The sequence below is a fragment of the Pectinophora gossypiella genome, chromosome 16 (genome assembly GCF_024362695.1).
Source record: "Pectinophora gossypiella chromosome 16, ilPecGoss1.1, whole genome shotgun sequence".
NCBI lineage: Eukaryota > Metazoa > Arthropoda > Insecta > Lepidoptera > Gelechiidae > Pectinophora > Pectinophora gossypiella.
The window spans coordinates 15724747-15742830 of NC_065419.1; the positions used below are offsets into that span (position 1 = coordinate 15724747).

Here is an 18084-nt window from a genome sequence, read left to right on the forward strand (position 1 = left end):
ATGTGTAGTGTTATTTGTATGTAACATGAAAGAATGCTGAAACATACACCTACCACTCGCTCTACTTACATCGTACAGTATGTAACACGTAATGTAGGCAGGTGTAACTGGAAAAAATCTCGCGTAAATACAGCTCGATTGTGCCCATAACGTTGAATTATGTGCTCTTTCAGGAAATATCTCTGTACAGGGTGGCCCAAAGGTTCACGTTCAAAATGAAAGAGAACAGAGAGGCTCATTGGCTACCAGAAACACCCCCACGTATGTTCAGCGATTATTTACGGTTTATGAGATAATATGTATGACCAATTTTGTGCCTTTTTCAAGATTTTTTGCCATACTTCGGAAATCATTATTTTCTATATCTTTATTTTATTTTACTTCATACCTATTCCCAAGGGAGTGGATCACTAGCTGAAAGAATAAAAACAGCCAAATCAAAGATACAAAAAGCCATTGGAAGTCAAAGTGAGAATTTGATCTAAATTGTTACAGTTACTAATTAAATAAACACATGGCAGTATTTTTTTAAACTGCTCTATTTAATAAGCTTTTAGAAACATCCTACAAAAAGTACTCTTAATAACATAGTAGACATAGCAATAGTCTGAATACAAAACTTGCAGTCACTTTTGGTATTTGTCAGTAAGTACTTCAAACTTGAATAAGTCTTACCTTACATTGACACAAAGTACTTCTACGATACACCAAGGAGGATCGGCAACGTGGTATATTCTACATCTTAATTTTGTACATCAATGCAATTCTCATAAGTATAAATAAGATCCAAACTGCTACCAGTAGCGCCATCTGTTAACATCGTGTGAAACTACAGCCAATAACAAAGTATTGCTAGAGTCTCACGAAAATAACTCGCAATTCACAATGGAATACAATAAAACATTCGTTTATCATTTCTACTTGTTCTAATTGTAATAGAAATAATGACATTTATGTTGGTACATCTCATATATTACACGTTACATGCTTTTTAAACCTATTTCATTGCTTCCAACGTTATACATAAATATAAAAGCAATGGTTGTGCGAACAATGAAGAACAATTTTAAACAGAACAGCGTTCCGTCGTAATCTAGCACGGTACACAGATAGGGTCCCCTTGCTGCCCTCTAATCTTAGGGGCACGAGTTACGGCCCATTCTGTCGGAACGATGCGTGGGTGCACAATACACTCCACGATGTATGTCCATGTTAATGAAACGTTTCTTGGCCGGGCGCGTAATGTGGCCGCCGCAACCGCGCGGCGGTGATGCTGCTCGCGTTACGAGGCAGAATACCAATAGACGATAACTTGTGATTGTAATAATTAGTAAGGGAAGCGTAGAAATAGTCGAAACTCGTTCGAGGGAGAAAGAACATAATGTAGGTAATTACTTGCCGCTTTGTTAGAATTCAACGATGAAACTTTAGATTTATATCTTGTTGGAAGGAATTATTGCGTTGACAGCGAGTCCCGAACGGCGATTCCCGGTACGGTGAGTATCTTTACGGCGAATGGCTTGACGTCGCGCGATTTTTTTATTCCTTACCTAATTCAGACAATGTAAGTAAATATACAGTTAATCTATCATTATTAATCATAAAATCTATAGTGAGATGAACCATCTATGGAGGCCAATAATACGCATCTTGCGGTCTAGCGTGTGGTGGCTCTGCCCCCCCAAATACAGATTGCGGATGTGAGTCGATGGCAGCAAAAGTGAAGGCAAAATCATGAAAGATAATCATAATTCAGATACAAACTGCAGCGCGCAACACCGGGGGCCCTGCGAGCAGCACACGTCGGGCGACAGCTCGGCTGACGGCGGCGACTAGTCGCCCGACTGGTCGACAGGGCCCACTGGGCACCCGGTATGAATGCGGGCTATTGTTGCTGTTATGCTATTGGATCTGTATCGAGTTATATTCAAGACAGGTATCCAGCAACCTGACTTGAGAAGCTTGAATATCACTATTTTTATGTCTTATTAGTTACAGACGCTTCCTGTACGCTGAAAATAACATTATAAGTAGGCAATATGTAGGTATAGGTAATTACTTACATCTTACATAAGTTACCTGAGGTTTCCCAGATATTGCTTACGCAATAAAGCCTAGTGCATACCTTATTGTAAGGCACTTATGTTTGGATTTAAACTGTGCAATGAAGAGTTAGTACATGTATTATGTTTGTATGTTTCTTCAGAACTACTCACTTGTCTCATAGAGTATACTAGTGTTATGTTCTAGCAATGTTCCTTCATTTTAAACAGAGTGTAGGGTCGAGCCCGGCGAGTCAACTCTACATCTACGTAATCTAGGTAACTGCCAACTTCACCATTTTATAGCAAATTTATTGTATGTAAGGTACCGCGTGTACATGACTAATGGGTTATAATTATATGAATCGTATTTAAAAAAAACTTAATTCAAAGTGTGGGTTGTAAAGTGGACGACCAGCCCTATTTTCATTTTATCTTCATATACAAAATAATAAATTGGTAGTTGAACAAGTTTGCATGTTATGTTTTGAGTGGATAATGTATTAATGACCACTGAAGGCTGAGTGTAGTGTAAGTACTTCCAATCCGACTAGGTAAGCGGTCCAATAACAAACAAAGCCTCAACCCGGGCGTAACGACTCCAACAGGCGCTGGAGTTATGTACCTACTATGATAACGATATATATATACATAATATATAGGTAGGTATTATATTTTCAGGACAATATATACATTATTTTAGTTCACTGTCATGCCATGCCAATAAATTTTGTTTTTGCATTGTAATGCAATTTAGGTTTATCTTTGAATTTATTTCTACTCTGAACCGAGTAATAGAATTATGCTAGAATCGAAGCAAATGGAATTCCATAATCTCTGTTTACCCCGGCAGGGACTAGGCGTACCTTTATGTTCTTTGAATTTGCTGGCAATAGGTAACAGAAGTAAAAGTGTTACACCTGCTTAATAGATACATTATTGTAGATGTTAGGCTCCAATTGCTTTAGTTCGGCAGCTCCAAGCTTAAACTGTGATGCGATGTAAATAAAGCAAAGGCAAACTTTCGCAGCTCGCCGGCAATCAATCCTAGCCCCCCCCCCCCCCTCGCGCGCGCTCTCCCCACCCCCCGCTCAACCCGCCGCGCCGCTCGCACAGCTGATGCGATCTGTTGCTATGTGCACTTGCACCACAGAGACGCGGACATTTTCTATGTAACTTTGCTATGTCAACATTTAAATACCTACTACTATAGTAAGTTTGTGTCCGCATTCTAATAGGTGTCGGTACTTCTCTAAGCTTGCTTTACAAACTTAAAAACATAACGTGCGTGTGCCTATCTTTACATACCTACTTAACCATTAAAAGCATTAAATCCAATCATTAATGATCATAAATTTGTAATCCAACATTTTAAACTTCTCAAACAAAGAACTGAAGCGTACCAAAATGTCCTGAAACCTGTTGTGTGTAGTGCTGCTAACCGAGCCTACGTGACCGCGCGGCGAGGCGCGAGGCACACGCGCGCAGGCGCACTTACACGCCTCACACACACACGCTCGCCCGCGGACGCGCCGCGCGGAAGGACGTAACTGCCTTCGACCTTCACAAAGAAAACTCTGTACCCGTCAACCTTATGGGCTCACGAATAAAGCCTGTTTCGTTCCCTCCAAGTTTGCACCGTTTACGTCAGTTCGACATGGAGAGCCGTAATAGCTCCGTTGCGCTAGAGAGTGCATTTATGGCAGCGCACTTGAGTTGTAAACCGTTTTTTGTCGACTGAAGTTTTTGTAAAAATAACTGTAGCGTTGAGAGCAATAAGTTCGGCATTTGATTGACGACGCTTGTCGCTGCAGGCCGCCCCTAGACCAGGGACACTTTCCACTACGCCACCACGTCCCTGCGATCAGCTGTTATCTTGAAGTACCTGTCGCGGCTATAAAATGTCGTTGCTTTGTATGTTATGTTGGTACTTACACCCACGTAACACGTACGGCGCAAACACGCAGTCTGATGCGATGGTTGTATACATAGGACGGGTCGAGAGGGTCCGATTTTTACCCGACTGCAGCGAAGCAAAATAAAGGGTTATGTGTTTGCCCGCTATGTATGTATCCTGTATACAGCCATACCCACTTGTAAGGCTACCTGTATGTACTTGTACGGGGTGTTAGTGACATCGTAACGAATACTGACGGTGATGATTCAGCTCATTATTCTGAGTTAATATCAAATGGAATCCTCCGTCGCAAAATTCATGACATTTTTGTGTTTTTTTAAATTATTTTCAATTCTATACTTTTGTGATGGAAAATTCCACTTGATATTTACTCAGAATAATGAGCTGAATCGCCCCCCTCAGTATTCGTTACGATGTCACTTACACCCCGTACAAGTACGTACAGGTAGCCTGCCAATCGAGCGAATTGGCATACGACCGAGCGCGATTTTTCCGTAGGGGGGTTTCCGTTCTTATTTTTCTTGATTGTTAACTTGCTAACATAGGTATAATATTCTATTACACCCTCTAAGAAACGCACCGTGAAGATAAAAGTAGAGATAAGAAGGAACCTGGTTTGTTTTTATCTCCCGTATGTTTAAGTCATGTCATTGTTTTCAAGCTTTTGCCAGATGCCTGACAGTGATACGAGATAACATTTATGTCTTCAATTGGTTCAACTCCGAATTGTAAGCTTATCAAACCGCCTCAATATGTATAGTAGGTAGGTATATACTCACAACGTTAAGAAGAGGCAGGTAGGTACCTACTACATAGTCAAGATACCTACCTACTTAGCCAAAGTTCTGCGAAGATAAGCTTACCAACTTCCTGTTCAATTCCATTTTAGAAAGGCTTCAAACAATTTGGAATTATATCCTAGAAATTGAATTCAGTGAATAATTCTGTAATAATTTTAGAAATATTTTTTCTGTGGAATTTATTTTTTATTTATATTGACATATTTTAAAACTGAAAACGTATTTAATATTTAAGTTATAATGGTTAGTTCTAATAAAAAAAATCACAATATCGGTGGGAATTTTTCATTCCATAAGCTCACTATTTTTCAAGAGCTTTCAAATTCAAAAATAACTCTATTCAGTAAGCAACATAGGTACCTAGTTAAACTTTGAATCGTTTTTTTTACATAACGTACATCTCATCCGCCTTAAATATATTCTTACCTACAAACAACAAACTGGCGTGCAACGTTGCCTTTTGCAAACATTGTTATTCTTTGAATATTGGTAGGTAGTATCTATTTTCAGGTCGGTAAGGAGTCTGGAAAACATCCTGAGAAAACCCACAACCCAGCAAAACATTTTCAAGTAAAATGTTGCCAAGATTGAATTGAAAAAATTCTACACACTTCAAAAAGTTGCGTGTAGAATTTGTAAACTTAAGGTTTCCAAAGTTGGCCTGTGTAGAGTGAGATGCTTGGCTCTACATGAGATCTGATGACTTTTTGAAATTGCGATCGATATCATCTCGTCTTGGCAACATTTTACATGAACATGTTTTTGTTGAGATTTCACTTCTTTTTGTTCGATGCTTAGACACAGCAACCGCGCCGCGCGCGCTAGCGCGACATATATCGAGGGTTTTGACCAATAGACCAAGCGTATGCTAATGCATATAAACGTCTCTACTCCAAGTGAAACCACTGCACAATTCTTAATCAGTAAGTAAAATTGTAAATACTGCTAAATAGATGGTTTCTCCATTACCCTAAACGCTAGGACGAATTCGAGCGGCTAGCAAGCAATTGTTCGACCCTCTAAACGCCTAAAGTGTATGCGAGCATGCAACAAGCAAATTTTGCTTAACTGCGTACCCTTTTAACATCCTGGGCGTGTAAATCAGCAATTTACTAAAAGAAGGTTCGACTTTTTCTAAGCACTGTCAACCAAACTATGACGCGACAAACTTATATTTTCATTTCGTCTATTGTATTCGTCCATACAATATGTTTGAAACAAATACTCGTACCCGAGAAATGTGTTTTGGATATGTCCTAACCTAGGCAGGCTGGTTTACTAACTGGGTTTACTTGAGTATAATAGGTAAATAGGTATGTTAGTTTAGTAAGTACAGTCGTAGTTTGCACTGCACCTTGCTGTGCTGTGGTGTGGCGATACCGAGCGATGTCACGTGCACTGCTTGGCAACGTCGCGCGACCTGTATGCGATGTTCCGCTACCGGAGCGGCAACACCGCGCGAGTGCGAGCGCTATGTTTGCGCTATACTCGCCATACCGGCACCGACCGGCGTCCTGCGCGCCGCGACCCAGCGCTAACTGAATGCTGACATTTATCGTGATCGCTCGCTCGTTGGCTACACACTGCACTCGATTACCACAGGGAAAGTTACTTAAAAGGTAGGTAGGAATTTGATTGGCATTTAAATTCATAAAGAAGGAGAGGAAAATATTATACATATAGCTACCTACCTACATCTAATAATCTTATTATAGGTTATTGTATTATACCTACTTACGTAAGCACTTCCGTATGCGGTTAGTTACACTTATTGATAAATATTTATTACCTATGCAAATGAACATAGTATGTTTAAAATAAAAATAAGAATTAAATTCGTAGATATTCGTGCGTGACATTCGGTTATGTAAACCTGTTGGTATCGGTACGGCGGCATGCGCTAGCCTCGCTTCGTGTAGCGCGGGATAGCTCGCGTCGCGCCAGTGTCGCGCGGCCCCGGCCCGCCTCTCGCAGCGGCCCCGGCTCGGCTGGCGCCATGGCGACGCGCGAAGACCGCGAGCGGCTCATCGACGAGGTGAAGAAGTTCCCGGTGCTGTACGACACGCGGCACGAGCACCACCGCGACATCGACGTACGCGACCGCTGCTGGACCGAGATCGCCACCAAGCTCGGCGCCAACAGTCAGTAATCTTACATACAATACTAGACCAAAACAGATGCCAACTTTTCATTAAAATTTTTACCCGACTAAACAAGGTTATAAATTTTTCCCGTAGTATTTTTGGAATCGCATAATATTTGTAGGGTATATGTATATTACCTATGTGGGCTCTGAACACTGTGTATGTATATTATGTTCGTCCACGTATTTCTCGGTAACTCAAAATCGTATTGCATTTTTTTCTGTGTTGTATTAAGTATCGTTCAACTAAGGGAATAAATAGTGCAAGTTTCATCAAAATCGGCCGAGTAATTTTAAAGTTATGGTCAAAAATTATTATTATGGAACTATTACAATGAACCCGTTGATGTCTTTTGTATCCAGAAAGTCCTTATCAGTGTTAGTAGGCAACGTGAAGGCGTTAGAAGTAATTTATCTATTGCAATATATTTTTTAACATCTTGTAACAACCATGTATCCAAGCAAATAAAATTATTCTATTCTATTTAATTAGGTAAGTATTTTTAACAAATTTAAATATTCTTGGTAGGTAAAGTTCCCAATGCAATGGAGATCGTTACTTGTTACATACCTACATACATACATAAACTCGCGCCTATTTGCCACCGGGGTAAGCAGAGACTATAGAATTCCATTTACTTCGATCCTGACACACTTCTCTTGCTTCCTCCACATTCATCAATCGCTTCATACACGTACGCCGGTTAAGAGTAGATCGTATTAAACCTTTTCTAAGGACATCTCCAATTTGGTTACTTGTTCCTATTTCTAATAGCAGCACTGATAATTGTGTTTATTTCAGGCGAGGTTCTAAAGCGCGAATGGAAGATCCTGCGCGACTCGCTGCGGCAGTCGCTGAAGAAGGCGCGCGGCGGCGCCACCACCAAGGCCGGCGTGCCCTGCAAGAAGTGGCGCTTCCAGGCGCGCATGGCCTTCGTGCTGCCGTACATGACGCGCCGGTATACACGTCGCCTCCACTCTACCACTACCTGGGGCGTAGTGCTTTCAAACTTCGCTAATCATTATATTATTATTATCGTCCCAATAGACAAATGAAAAGATGCGAAAGAACGCTTGAGCCGGTTTTGCATTAAGATTTTACGTGGTAATCGGCAGGAGCCAGCAGGCACTCAGGCAGGATGACATCAAGTCGGACGCGGACGCCGAGAGCGGCCTAGCGGGCGAGGCGGGCGAGGTGGGCGAGCCAGGCGACGCGGGCGAGTACCAGCTGAGCGGCGGCGGGGGCGGGGGCGGCGGCGCGGGCGCGGTGGGGGGCGCGGCGCCGGACGCGCTGGAGCTGTTCTTCGCGTCGGTGTGCGCCAGCGCGCGGCGCCTGCCGCGGCCGCTGCAGCGCGCGCTCAAGCGGCAGGTGCTGGACGCGCTGCTGCACGCCGAGCAGCGCGCCGACGACGCCGACCTCGCGCCCCTCGCGCCCGACCACGCGAGAGACTCCAAACCCGTGCTCTACAATGACTTTTAATATCCACTTGCGACCGATTTTTGTATCGATAAATTACAGATCCAACATATAACATTATAGACGTTTTCATAAATTAATAAATAAACATACGTACGTTTTAATATTGTTTTTATTATAATATGTTCATCGACTCTCTCTCTCTCTCTATAATGTCATACCCTTCCTACCGAAAGAAAAAGATACCTACCTACCTACCTACTAGGTAACCTGAACCTTCGTAGGTAGGTATTATTCCCTTTAAGCTTTTAGGTAGGGTGGAAGAAGTTTTCCAAACTAGTAGATTTAACACTAGGTACCCAATAACGAAGTAGTAACTAAACAGTTAAGTAGGTAAATCTCTTACGCGAAAATTCTACAAAAAAAAAATAGGATTTACGAAAAGAAGTGGCATCTATAACCTCATAATTCTGTTTTTAGCACCTATCTATTGGTTGCGCAGGTGAAGAGACAGAATATAGGTTGTCTTTATTTAATTTTTATAAGCACTTTGTTCTGGATACTTGAAATAAGAACGTTGTAATATATATAATACATAATCAGTCGTTGGGTAAAATACTGTCCGCGGATAAGGGGGTGGCATGGGGCGACTGAGGTGGACCGGCCAAGTGGGGCGTGAGTGCGTGGGTTTCCTCGCCGGTGGGGCTCGCGTCACCGCCGGCCGCGTCCTGCTCGTCCAGCAGCGCATGCAGCGCATCGAGGCAGCGCCGCTTGAACTGCCGCCGCCGTCGGCTCGACAGTTCCTGGTAGTCGTCATAGATGCCACGGAAGAACTGAAAGAAGGACGAGTTCTCGTCTGAAGCGAACGCCTGCGAGCTGGAGCTGTCGTCGGCGACCTCCGAGTGGACGTCGGATATGCGCGGCATCGGTGTCAGCCACGAGAACCCCAGCAGCGGCTTCACGTCCTGCTCGGCGGCATGCGCCTGCTCGCCCATCTCCAGCATGGAGGGCGCGTACCCCGTCGCCGCTCCCCGCCTGCAACAACGCAGCGTCTCAGTGGGTACACACCCGTACAGTGACATTGCAGCGCAGCTAGCACGACACAGTAAACCAGTGCGGGATACTCACGTGTCGGTGGCCATGTGCTCGCGCAGGAAGTCCAGCTCGTCGGCGAGGTACCAGCGGCTGACGGCCCGCCCGCGGCCCGTGCGCGCGCCCCCAAGCTCGTTGCGCAGGTGGCGCGAGTACGAGTTGCGAATGTGCGACCATTTGCGCCGCACGTCTCCCACTGCATAGAGACAAACATACGAACATAATATCGAAACAGTTCGATTTGATAATTTCACCATTACCATACATGGATAATAAGCACGCACCAGTCCAGCCCATCTCAATGGCAACCTCCTCCCAGAGACTCTTGACTTGGGCGTAGTAGCTGGCGACGGGCATGTTGTTCCGGGCGTAGAGCAGGCGGCGCTCCCGCACGAGGCGGATCATGCGCCGGTCGTCGGCCTGGCTCGAGTCCACCAGCCGCCCGACCGCCGCCGCGCCCGCGCCCGCGCCCGCGCCCGCCTCCTCCTCCGAACACGGTTCACGGACGTACACCGTCTGCAACATTCGCGGTTCTGCGCTCTTTTTCACTTTCATTTCATTCTAGTGAACCCCCTATCGCGAGCAGAAAATATTCGTTACGATTAGCACGAGATAGCTAATGGGTAAAAGAAGGGGGCACGTCGCTCGCCGGCGAGAGCGAGTGGTAAACACCGTCAATCAAACACGTCGACGCGCAAGACGGCAGACAGACACGCGCAGCTAGAAGCAGACAAGCACGCGGCCGTCTCACTCAGACGCGCGGCGCGGGCCGACGAGCGAGCAGGCGCGCTGCGGCACGCACGCCGCCACGCCGGCGGGCGCAGGCCTCCGCCCCGCCCCGCGCCGCCGCCGCCGCCCGGCCCCGCAGCTGGCAAGCGAGTTCTACGACTGAATATCGATCTCGCGGCGAGCTCTGACCGCTGCCGACGTGCGGTGCGACCTTCCCAACTTTTCATTTGAATATTTTGAATAACTACATACCTAGGTTGGTAGACATCATTTCACGAACCGTAGCCGCTGCTGTTATTAAGTAAAATGTATATCTTTACTACTTATACACAACACAACACATTTAATGCTAGATTGTTAACACGAAGCGCCTATTTGTATTTATTAACGATCTATCTATAAGTACCTACGTTACTAATAAACTACTAATAAAACTTGGCAATAAAAATTGATGGGAACACTAAACAAAAAATCTCGAGAATCTTGGTGGGGAGTTTTGATCATATTCCAGATATCCCCACCGGCGCGCGGCGCCGCGCCGCACGGTGGGTTGAAATCGGCTTTCATAGACTTAAGTATTTCAATTTTAAAACTAAAACGAAATCTTTTAAACTAATTTAGGGAATTAATAAAGTAACATAACAATTCTGATTGAAAAAAAAATACATTTCGAGGATTTTTTTTGAAAAAAACAGCATCAGTAATCGTTCTATGAATTATGGCAAAAAACATTAATAATTAGTACTACAACCATTTGTACGTGTATTACGGTTTTTCTTGCCATTTCGTAGATAATTGGATTTTTCATACCAGCTCCATACAAATTTTTCGTAAAAAAAATATAATTCCTTTGTTTTTGTGCAGAAATGACTCGGGTGTATTTTTTGTGTATAAGTAGTAATAGTTAATAGAAGCAATATCCGGCATAAAAACCTGCACTTGAAAATTAAAATTCCTAAGTGAAAGCCGATTTTCAGCCCACCGTGTGACGGTAATCTGAAATTTTGGCAAAAATCTCCACGAAGTGTGTCTATTTAGTGAAAATCGTAGTTTAGGTCGATACCTTTTTTCTTATCCTTTTTAACCGACTTCAAAAGAGAAGGAGATTATCTATTTGACCCGTATGTATGTAATATTGTTGGATTTGCATAATTTTCGTATACCTACTTAGGATTCTAAACACGTGTGTTTGTGTGTATATATGTATGTTTGTCCATGCATTTCTCAGAAACTTCAAATTGGTGCCGATTCCTGCAGCAACCTACTCATTTTATTTTAAGTTATAGCCATTTTCTTATGCGCCGAAAAAGAAAAGTACGGATGCGGATGATTGGCAGATGTTAATTTTAAAAAGAATGAGTGAATGAATGAATAACCCGGGCGAATGAAATAGCTGTCAAATTAATTCTGTCGAGATTTATTGGCTGACGTAAAATTTACATAAATGAGGTTTGTTTAAATTTATGCATAAAATTGATGTGTGTTTCAAAAATTTTGTGCGGATAAGAAAATGACAGGTATACCTTAAAATAAAATTAGATGGTGTCTTTTTTTGGATTAAATATCGTCATAGAATAAGAAATAATACTGTATCGTCCAACTTAAAAAAATAGTGCATGTTTCATCCAAATCGGATAAGTAATTTTTAAGTCATAGGTAAAAAAACATTGTTATGGAACATTAACAGTGGACTCGTTGATGTCTTTTGTATGAAGGAAACCCTGACTAGTATTAAAAGGCAACATAAAGCCGCTGGAGGTCGTTGAAGTATCACTGGTAATTAATGATTTGAGCGTAAATTAAAGATAAATTTAAAATGGTCAAGGGTGTGTCTGGCATACATTAAACGAATTATAATGCCTGTATTCGAGTGTTTTTTAATTATGTACCTACCTATTTACGGACGTCAAAATATACCGCGGAGAAGCATTTGCAGGAATTGCAGGTAACGAAAGTTGCTGGTTGCGCCTACTCTAGAATTTAGATTCTAACAGTGTATTCAACAAAATATTATTTCTTACTTTTTATTACACCGATTTAGAATTTGGCATTTTTTTTTAAATTAAGTACTTTTTCCTTATGTAGTGAGTAGATCGAACTAAGGGACCGATTAGTTCTACCGTCGACCTACCTACCTTAGTGAGACGTTTTTCGATCTGCTGGACTAACATGCGCAACGTGATGAAATTATCGATCGATTGAATAAATTTTGTCGAAATCGATAAGTTTATTTTTTCCCTAACATGGGTGCACGTAATTTTGTTCGTATTTTAACAAAACGACATGACTTATTTGGGTTCACATATTATAATATTAATAATAAAAATGACAAAACGACATAATTATACTGTCAGAAATCAGAATTGATAAAATAACCGTGACAAAATTTTATCAAGTTGCGCATTATTAGCCCTACTAACAAAATAATGCGAACAAACGCATTGCCGCGGGGCCCGGCCGTTGTAGGTCTGTTGACCACATTGTCGTCATGTATACCTCGGATTTAATGTGTAATGATGCGGGATATCTTTACTTTAGATGATAATAAGTCAGTATTGATCTTGTTTTCCTATGTGTGATATATTCGTCATCGGAACTTTCTCCTTCGATAATATTCATGAGGAGCACATCGGGCAACTTGAACTTCACAGCATTGACGAGTTATTCCGTTCTAATACCAAAAACGAATACCATTTGGTATTAGTTAATTTCCGAACTTATTTTCCATTCCCAACGAGTACCACGTTTTTTTTATAAAAAATCTATTACTCACGAATACCAAAACGTTAGTGTTTGTAAGCTTAGCTTCACAAAGATTTATTTTATTTTCTAAGATTTATTATGTAAATCATAATATCGTAATTGATAGGTACTAAAAGTCTTAAAACTTAATTTACTTCGATCCACGATATAAAAAAAAATGTCCCATAAAAATACAGAAAAAAAACCGAAAAGTATTCCATCGTTTAATCGTTTTCATTGTTAGATTGTAAGTATTCGCAATTTTTGATATTTTTGTCAAAAACATTGTTACATTGAAAGTTGATTGTCTGTGATATTTTATAATTTTGTAAGATTGTAAGTAATTACTATTCATATTCGTTTTTATGCCAAATGTTTACGTGATTTATTATTAAATACGCATTTATGGGTTAATAAGTACTGAAAATGGCTACTATTTGTTTGTACATAGGTAGGAAATATTATAATTTTGTTGGACTTGGAATGATAACAGATAACTATCTGATATTTTTTAATCTCTAAAAATGACAAATTAGAGGAAAAGTATGTATATCAAACCCTAATATTGATTAAACATTACTTGAAATCACAACTGAAAGCATTTTAATTTTACTGAACCTGACTGTACCTAATTCCTTCATACTTGTTTTGGTATCGGTTTTAAAATGTGGTACTCGTTCGGAATGGAATATAAATTCGGAAATAAACTAATGCCAAGTGGTATTAGTATTTGGTATTAGAAAGGAACAAATCGCACTGTATCTATATGCACGGGACATAGGCAGGTCCTATTATATAGCTAACAGCTAAGCTTAGCTGGCTCAGTTCAAACCCTTCTTACATTAAATCGATCGGGCCTGCTTGCCAACACTGCGTCGGGTAGAATGGGCCACTGACCAATTGCATAAAGTAATAAGGCCTTTAGCTTTAACATTTCTTCGTTCTGCAACCGGTGCGTACCTAGTAGGTAGGTACCTGCCTATTTCCTAATCTGTGACCGGGCTTCTAATCTTCTAGTTTTGATAGTATTGCCAATTTGAAAGTTCATTCACCAAGTAGGTAACTAGTTAGTATCTATAAAAAATATCACAGCATTCAAATTCATTTTCTAAAATCTTTATTGTTTTTCTCATCGCATTTTTTTTAAACCTGGTTAGTGCCTTAATATGTAATTATTTCAGCAACTTCGTAATAAAAAAATAATTTGGTAGGTATATAATATTCTTCACAATAGCTAGATAGGTACATCTCAGTACAAGGAGTCCTCAAGTACCCTCCAGCACCGAGCCTGTTACTCGAGCCGCTGCAGCTGGTGTACTGAACCTACACTTTCAAGTTTAGTATAACATGTAGGCATGTTGTACTTTAGTATTATTGTTATATACAATGGATCTGTTATGAAAAACATTATGTTACAAGATAAAATTATGTAAAATACAACTATTCTTAGCGAATAACAATCCAAATATGACAGGTGTCCGCCCGTCGTGGACGTCGTCGGTGGTAATCAGTAATCAATCACATCTTCAGTCAACGATTTAGGTACCTCTCATCACAGTCACAGCCCACGCACCAACCGGTAACTTCACCATGTACTAGGAACTCGGTCGAACTAAAGGTAAAGCGTCCTGCCGCTCCGCAGTCACTCGTCCCGAGAGGAGCGGGAGGAGGAGGAGGACGACGAGGAGGAGGAGGAGTCCTCCTTGGGGTGCGGGGCCGGTCAGGCCGGGCGCTCCGGCTCGGGCGGCTCGCTGGACGAGCGCGAGCTGGGCGGCCCGCGCGCCCACAGGCTGGCGTAGCTGAGCTGCTCGGCCGCCAGCGCCTCCTCCGCGCCCGCCACCGCCTCGAACAGCGTGCGCTTGATGCGCAGCTGCGTCTGGTACGGCAGCCGCTTGGTGGCCTGGCACATGCCCTCGAAGAACAGCTCCAGCGGGTCCGGCGCCGCGGCCGCGCGCCACGTGTACTCCGGAAGCCGCAGCGGCGCCGGCGCCGGCGGCGCCGCGGGCGGCGGGGCGGCGCGCCGCTTGGGCTCCGACGGCGCCTCGCTGTCGCTCGAGTCGCTGGAGCGGCGGCTAGCGTGGCTCACGTGGGCGCCGTGTGCGGCGTGGGCGGCGTGGGCGCCGTGGCCGTTGGCCGGCGGCTCGAAGTCGTCGGGCGGGCGCGCCGGCTCGGGCCGCTTGCGCGCGCTCATGTGCGGCTGGAGGAACTGCATGAGCCCCATGTACTTCCAGGGGTAGGTCTTCTTGGCCTGGCCCGGCTCCTTGGCCAACATCTCGCTCTGCCTCTTCAGCGCGTCGCGGTAGCTGTCGCGCAACTTCTTCCACTTCAACTTCACCTCCTTCACTGCAACCACACCAACTAATATAGATTAATATTCTATGTATTCCCACAACTGACATATATATTCAACTAATATCAGATTGTTGTATTAAAATGGATGTATAGGCCTGGAATACCTATAGGTGAGGGGAGAAATTATTATTTAATTATGCTTATTAACTCGCTTTGTGCCCACGACCATAACTAGAAAATAAATGCCCGTTCCTTAAAGTACCTTAAGTGCGTTCTCCTACTGAAATAGTACGTAGCTAAAAATAAAGATAAAATTACCCAATAACATAGAATAAAGATACTACTAGTACCTACAGTAACGTGTCAAAATATTCGCATAAATAATAGGTAGCTACCAGAGTTGAGATGCGGCAAATAGTGATTTAACCTAACCTAACTAAATATTCGGCCGAACTATTCGGCTTCAACTTACGTCTACGGTAAATCCCCAAAGAGTGCGATTTTGCTGCAACCATCTGAGGAAGTAAGCAACCAAAATAACTAGTTATATCTATTAATATCTACATAATACTTTTTTTTTATTAAAACTTGCTTTTATTGGTGCTGATTCCTGTATACACCATCTAATTTTATTTTACGTAAGTTATACTTGTCATTTTCTTATTAAATGCTGAAAAAGAAAGGGACGGATAACGTCAAACGGGTAGCATATGAGCGAGATGCCTATTTTATTCGCCCGGGTTATTCATTCATTTTAAAATTAACAGTTGTCAATCATCCGTCCCTTTCCTTATCTACGGATTCGAAAATGACAAATATAAGTTAAAATAAAATTAGGATATGTCTGCAGGAATTGTCCTAATATAAATTATCCTAAAACTCCTAATTTAAAAAAAAAGTAGGTACTTATAATAAAAATGTGGTTTATTTCGGACTACAAATGATCCATAGGTGTCAGTAAGTACAAAAAAATTTAACCTACGACACGTTTATTCGACAAAATTATGGTAAGTATACATATGTATAATATTTATTTTACGAAGTATTTTTTTACGAAGTACATCTATTTATCTATACCAAAATTCTGCCAAATAAATATGTCGTACTAACATAGGCTAAGATTTTTTTCCCTTTTCTATTCACTAACATCCACGGTATAAGAACACCAGGTATGCTCAAAACTGCTAGCATTTCAAGGTTAGCCCAGCTGACGTCATCCGACCCTGCGATATTTTGTAAAAAATAAGTTACCCATGTCCAATGTTTTTAATTTACTTTGTAAGGAAATTTTGTACTTTTAGTAAAAGGTTTACGTACAGTTTTAATGATTTTTGTATAAGTACGTGACAAATATTAGTAATTAATTGTTGTCCGGAATAAACCATATTTTATAACAGTACATACGTTTTTTAAATCAGGCTCATTGTTTTTTACGTCAATTTACATAAGGACAAAAAAAATTACCTGTTATCTCTAGTTTTTAAGATTCCAAAACTGTAATGTTATTATTAATCCAACCTACTATAAACTATAATTTTACACTCATATGCGACATCGAAACCGGATATTCGGTTTTGAGGCTGAATGTGCCGAGTACCGAATATCAAACCGCTTCTCTAATAGGTTACTTACCTAATAATAAGGCTCATAGAATTAAATGAAAGAATATGATAATTATATTGGCAATGTGTATTATTAGCATGTTAATCTCTGAATCAATTGAAATGTTAGATTCCAAGCGTAGTTTTTTTTTTTAAACTGCCTGAAAACTGCGAGACATCGAGTGAGATTATTGAGCGTGCGCGTGCGCGGTTATAAAGGTATTGTGGAAATACAGTAGGTAGGTATAGTGTGGAATAGTATAGTCGGCAGCGGCCCGAGTCGACCGGCGGCAGTGGAGCGCGGCCCGAGGGGTGCGGGGCGAGGGCTTACCCGAGGACAGGTCGGTATCCTTCATGACTTCGGCCCACGCCGCGTCCTTCAGCTCCTGGTCGCGGTACTCGATGGCCGTGGTGTTCCACAGGCACGGGTACTTGCGCACGCTCTCGATGAAGTGCTCCATGGCGGGCGCGGGCGGCGCAGGCGGCTCGGGTCGGGCACAGCTGCCGGCGCGGGCTGGCGGCACACTGACGGCGCCCGCCGCCCGCCGCCCGGCCCCGGCACCCGCGGCCCCGCACACAGCTCGCGCCGCCCGCCGCCGCGCCACGCCGCTCGCCACAGCTGCTCTGCGCCCGCCGCACCCGCCGCACCCGCCCGCACCCGCCCGCGCCCGTCTATTCACGTCCAACCCATTTCGTCTACCTACCCATTATTAATGTCCGTTAAAATACCACGACGGTTATGTTTTAAGAAAACTTCTAACACTCCCGTAATTGATAAACGATAGGTAGATACTATGTTAAGTTCTAAGTTTCCAACCCATGAGCAAAGTGCTGTAGGTAAATATCTAATTAATTCCCTGATGAGCTACCTACTTGAGAACTGTTAAACTAAACAAAAAAAAAAGGTAAGCAGATATAATAAAATGACATTTGTATCCGTCTGTATCGGACGGAACTACATACCTATACGTAGGTAGGTATTATTACCGTACGATAATAACGACATAGACATTTAGCAACAATCAAGGCAATTGAGATTTCTTTTCAGAGCGATTACCTTCAATGTTTTAGATCTTGAAAGATAGTGACTGAACTGTTATTGATATACATGTTTTCATCACGTCGGTATCTTCAATAGACAGCAGAATGAATTAATAAACACTATTGCTCCGAAACACACATCAGACAATTGCTGTTTAAATGTAGTATGTGTGTTGTGTGGATACCCTGGCGTCGTCGCATCTGGACGGTACTTCGTCTCGCCCCGCGCGGCAGCGGCTATTGCGGCTGAGTCCTTGAAGAGGAGGA

General features: G+C 42.6%; 3 protein-coding genes across 4 annotated transcripts; 1 reads left to right on the top strand and 2 right to left on the bottom strand.

Moving 5' to 3' along the window:
- The first annotated feature begins 6148 nt into the window (after window positions 1-6148).
- LOC126373931 (uncharacterized) lies at window positions 6149-8484 on the top strand. Of its 2 annotated transcripts, none has more exons than XM_050020285.1 (4): window positions 6149-6379; window positions 6603-6901; window positions 7706-7862; window positions 8020-8484. In XM_050020285.1, exons 1-4 carry the CDS (start codon window positions 6303-6305, stop codon window positions 8381-8383), a joined length of 897 nt encoding a protein of 298 aa, XP_049876242.1. In that variant the 5' UTR covers window positions 6149-6302; the 3' UTR covers window positions 8384-8484. The 2 variants fall into 2 exon arrangements, with proteins under 2 accessions (XP_049876242.1, XP_049876243.1); XM_050020286.1 differs by having other exon boundaries at window positions 6264-6379; window positions 6665-6901.
- On the bottom strand, window positions 8475-10235 carry LOC126373932 (uncharacterized). Its single transcript, XM_050020287.1, has 3 exons — window positions 9697-10235; window positions 9449-9608; window positions 8475-9355 (listed from the first exon to the last, which is right to left on the bottom strand). The coding sequence occupies exons 1-3, from the start codon at window positions 9965-9967 to the stop codon at window positions 8920-8922; spliced, it is 867 nt and encodes a 288-aa protein (XP_049876244.1). The 5' UTR covers window positions 9968-10235; the 3' UTR covers window positions 8475-8919.
- A 3748-nt stretch (window positions 10236-13983) lies between these two features.
- LOC126373744 (uncharacterized) lies at window positions 13984-17311 on the bottom strand. Its single transcript, XM_050019982.1, has 2 exons — window positions 17108-17311; window positions 13984-15226 (listed from the first exon to the last, which is right to left on the bottom strand). The coding sequence occupies exons 1-2, from the start codon at window positions 17235-17237 to the stop codon at window positions 14604-14606; spliced, it is 753 nt and encodes a 250-aa protein (XP_049875939.1). The 5' UTR covers window positions 17238-17311; the 3' UTR covers window positions 13984-14603.
- Between the last annotated feature and the right edge of the window lie 773 nt (window positions 17312-18084).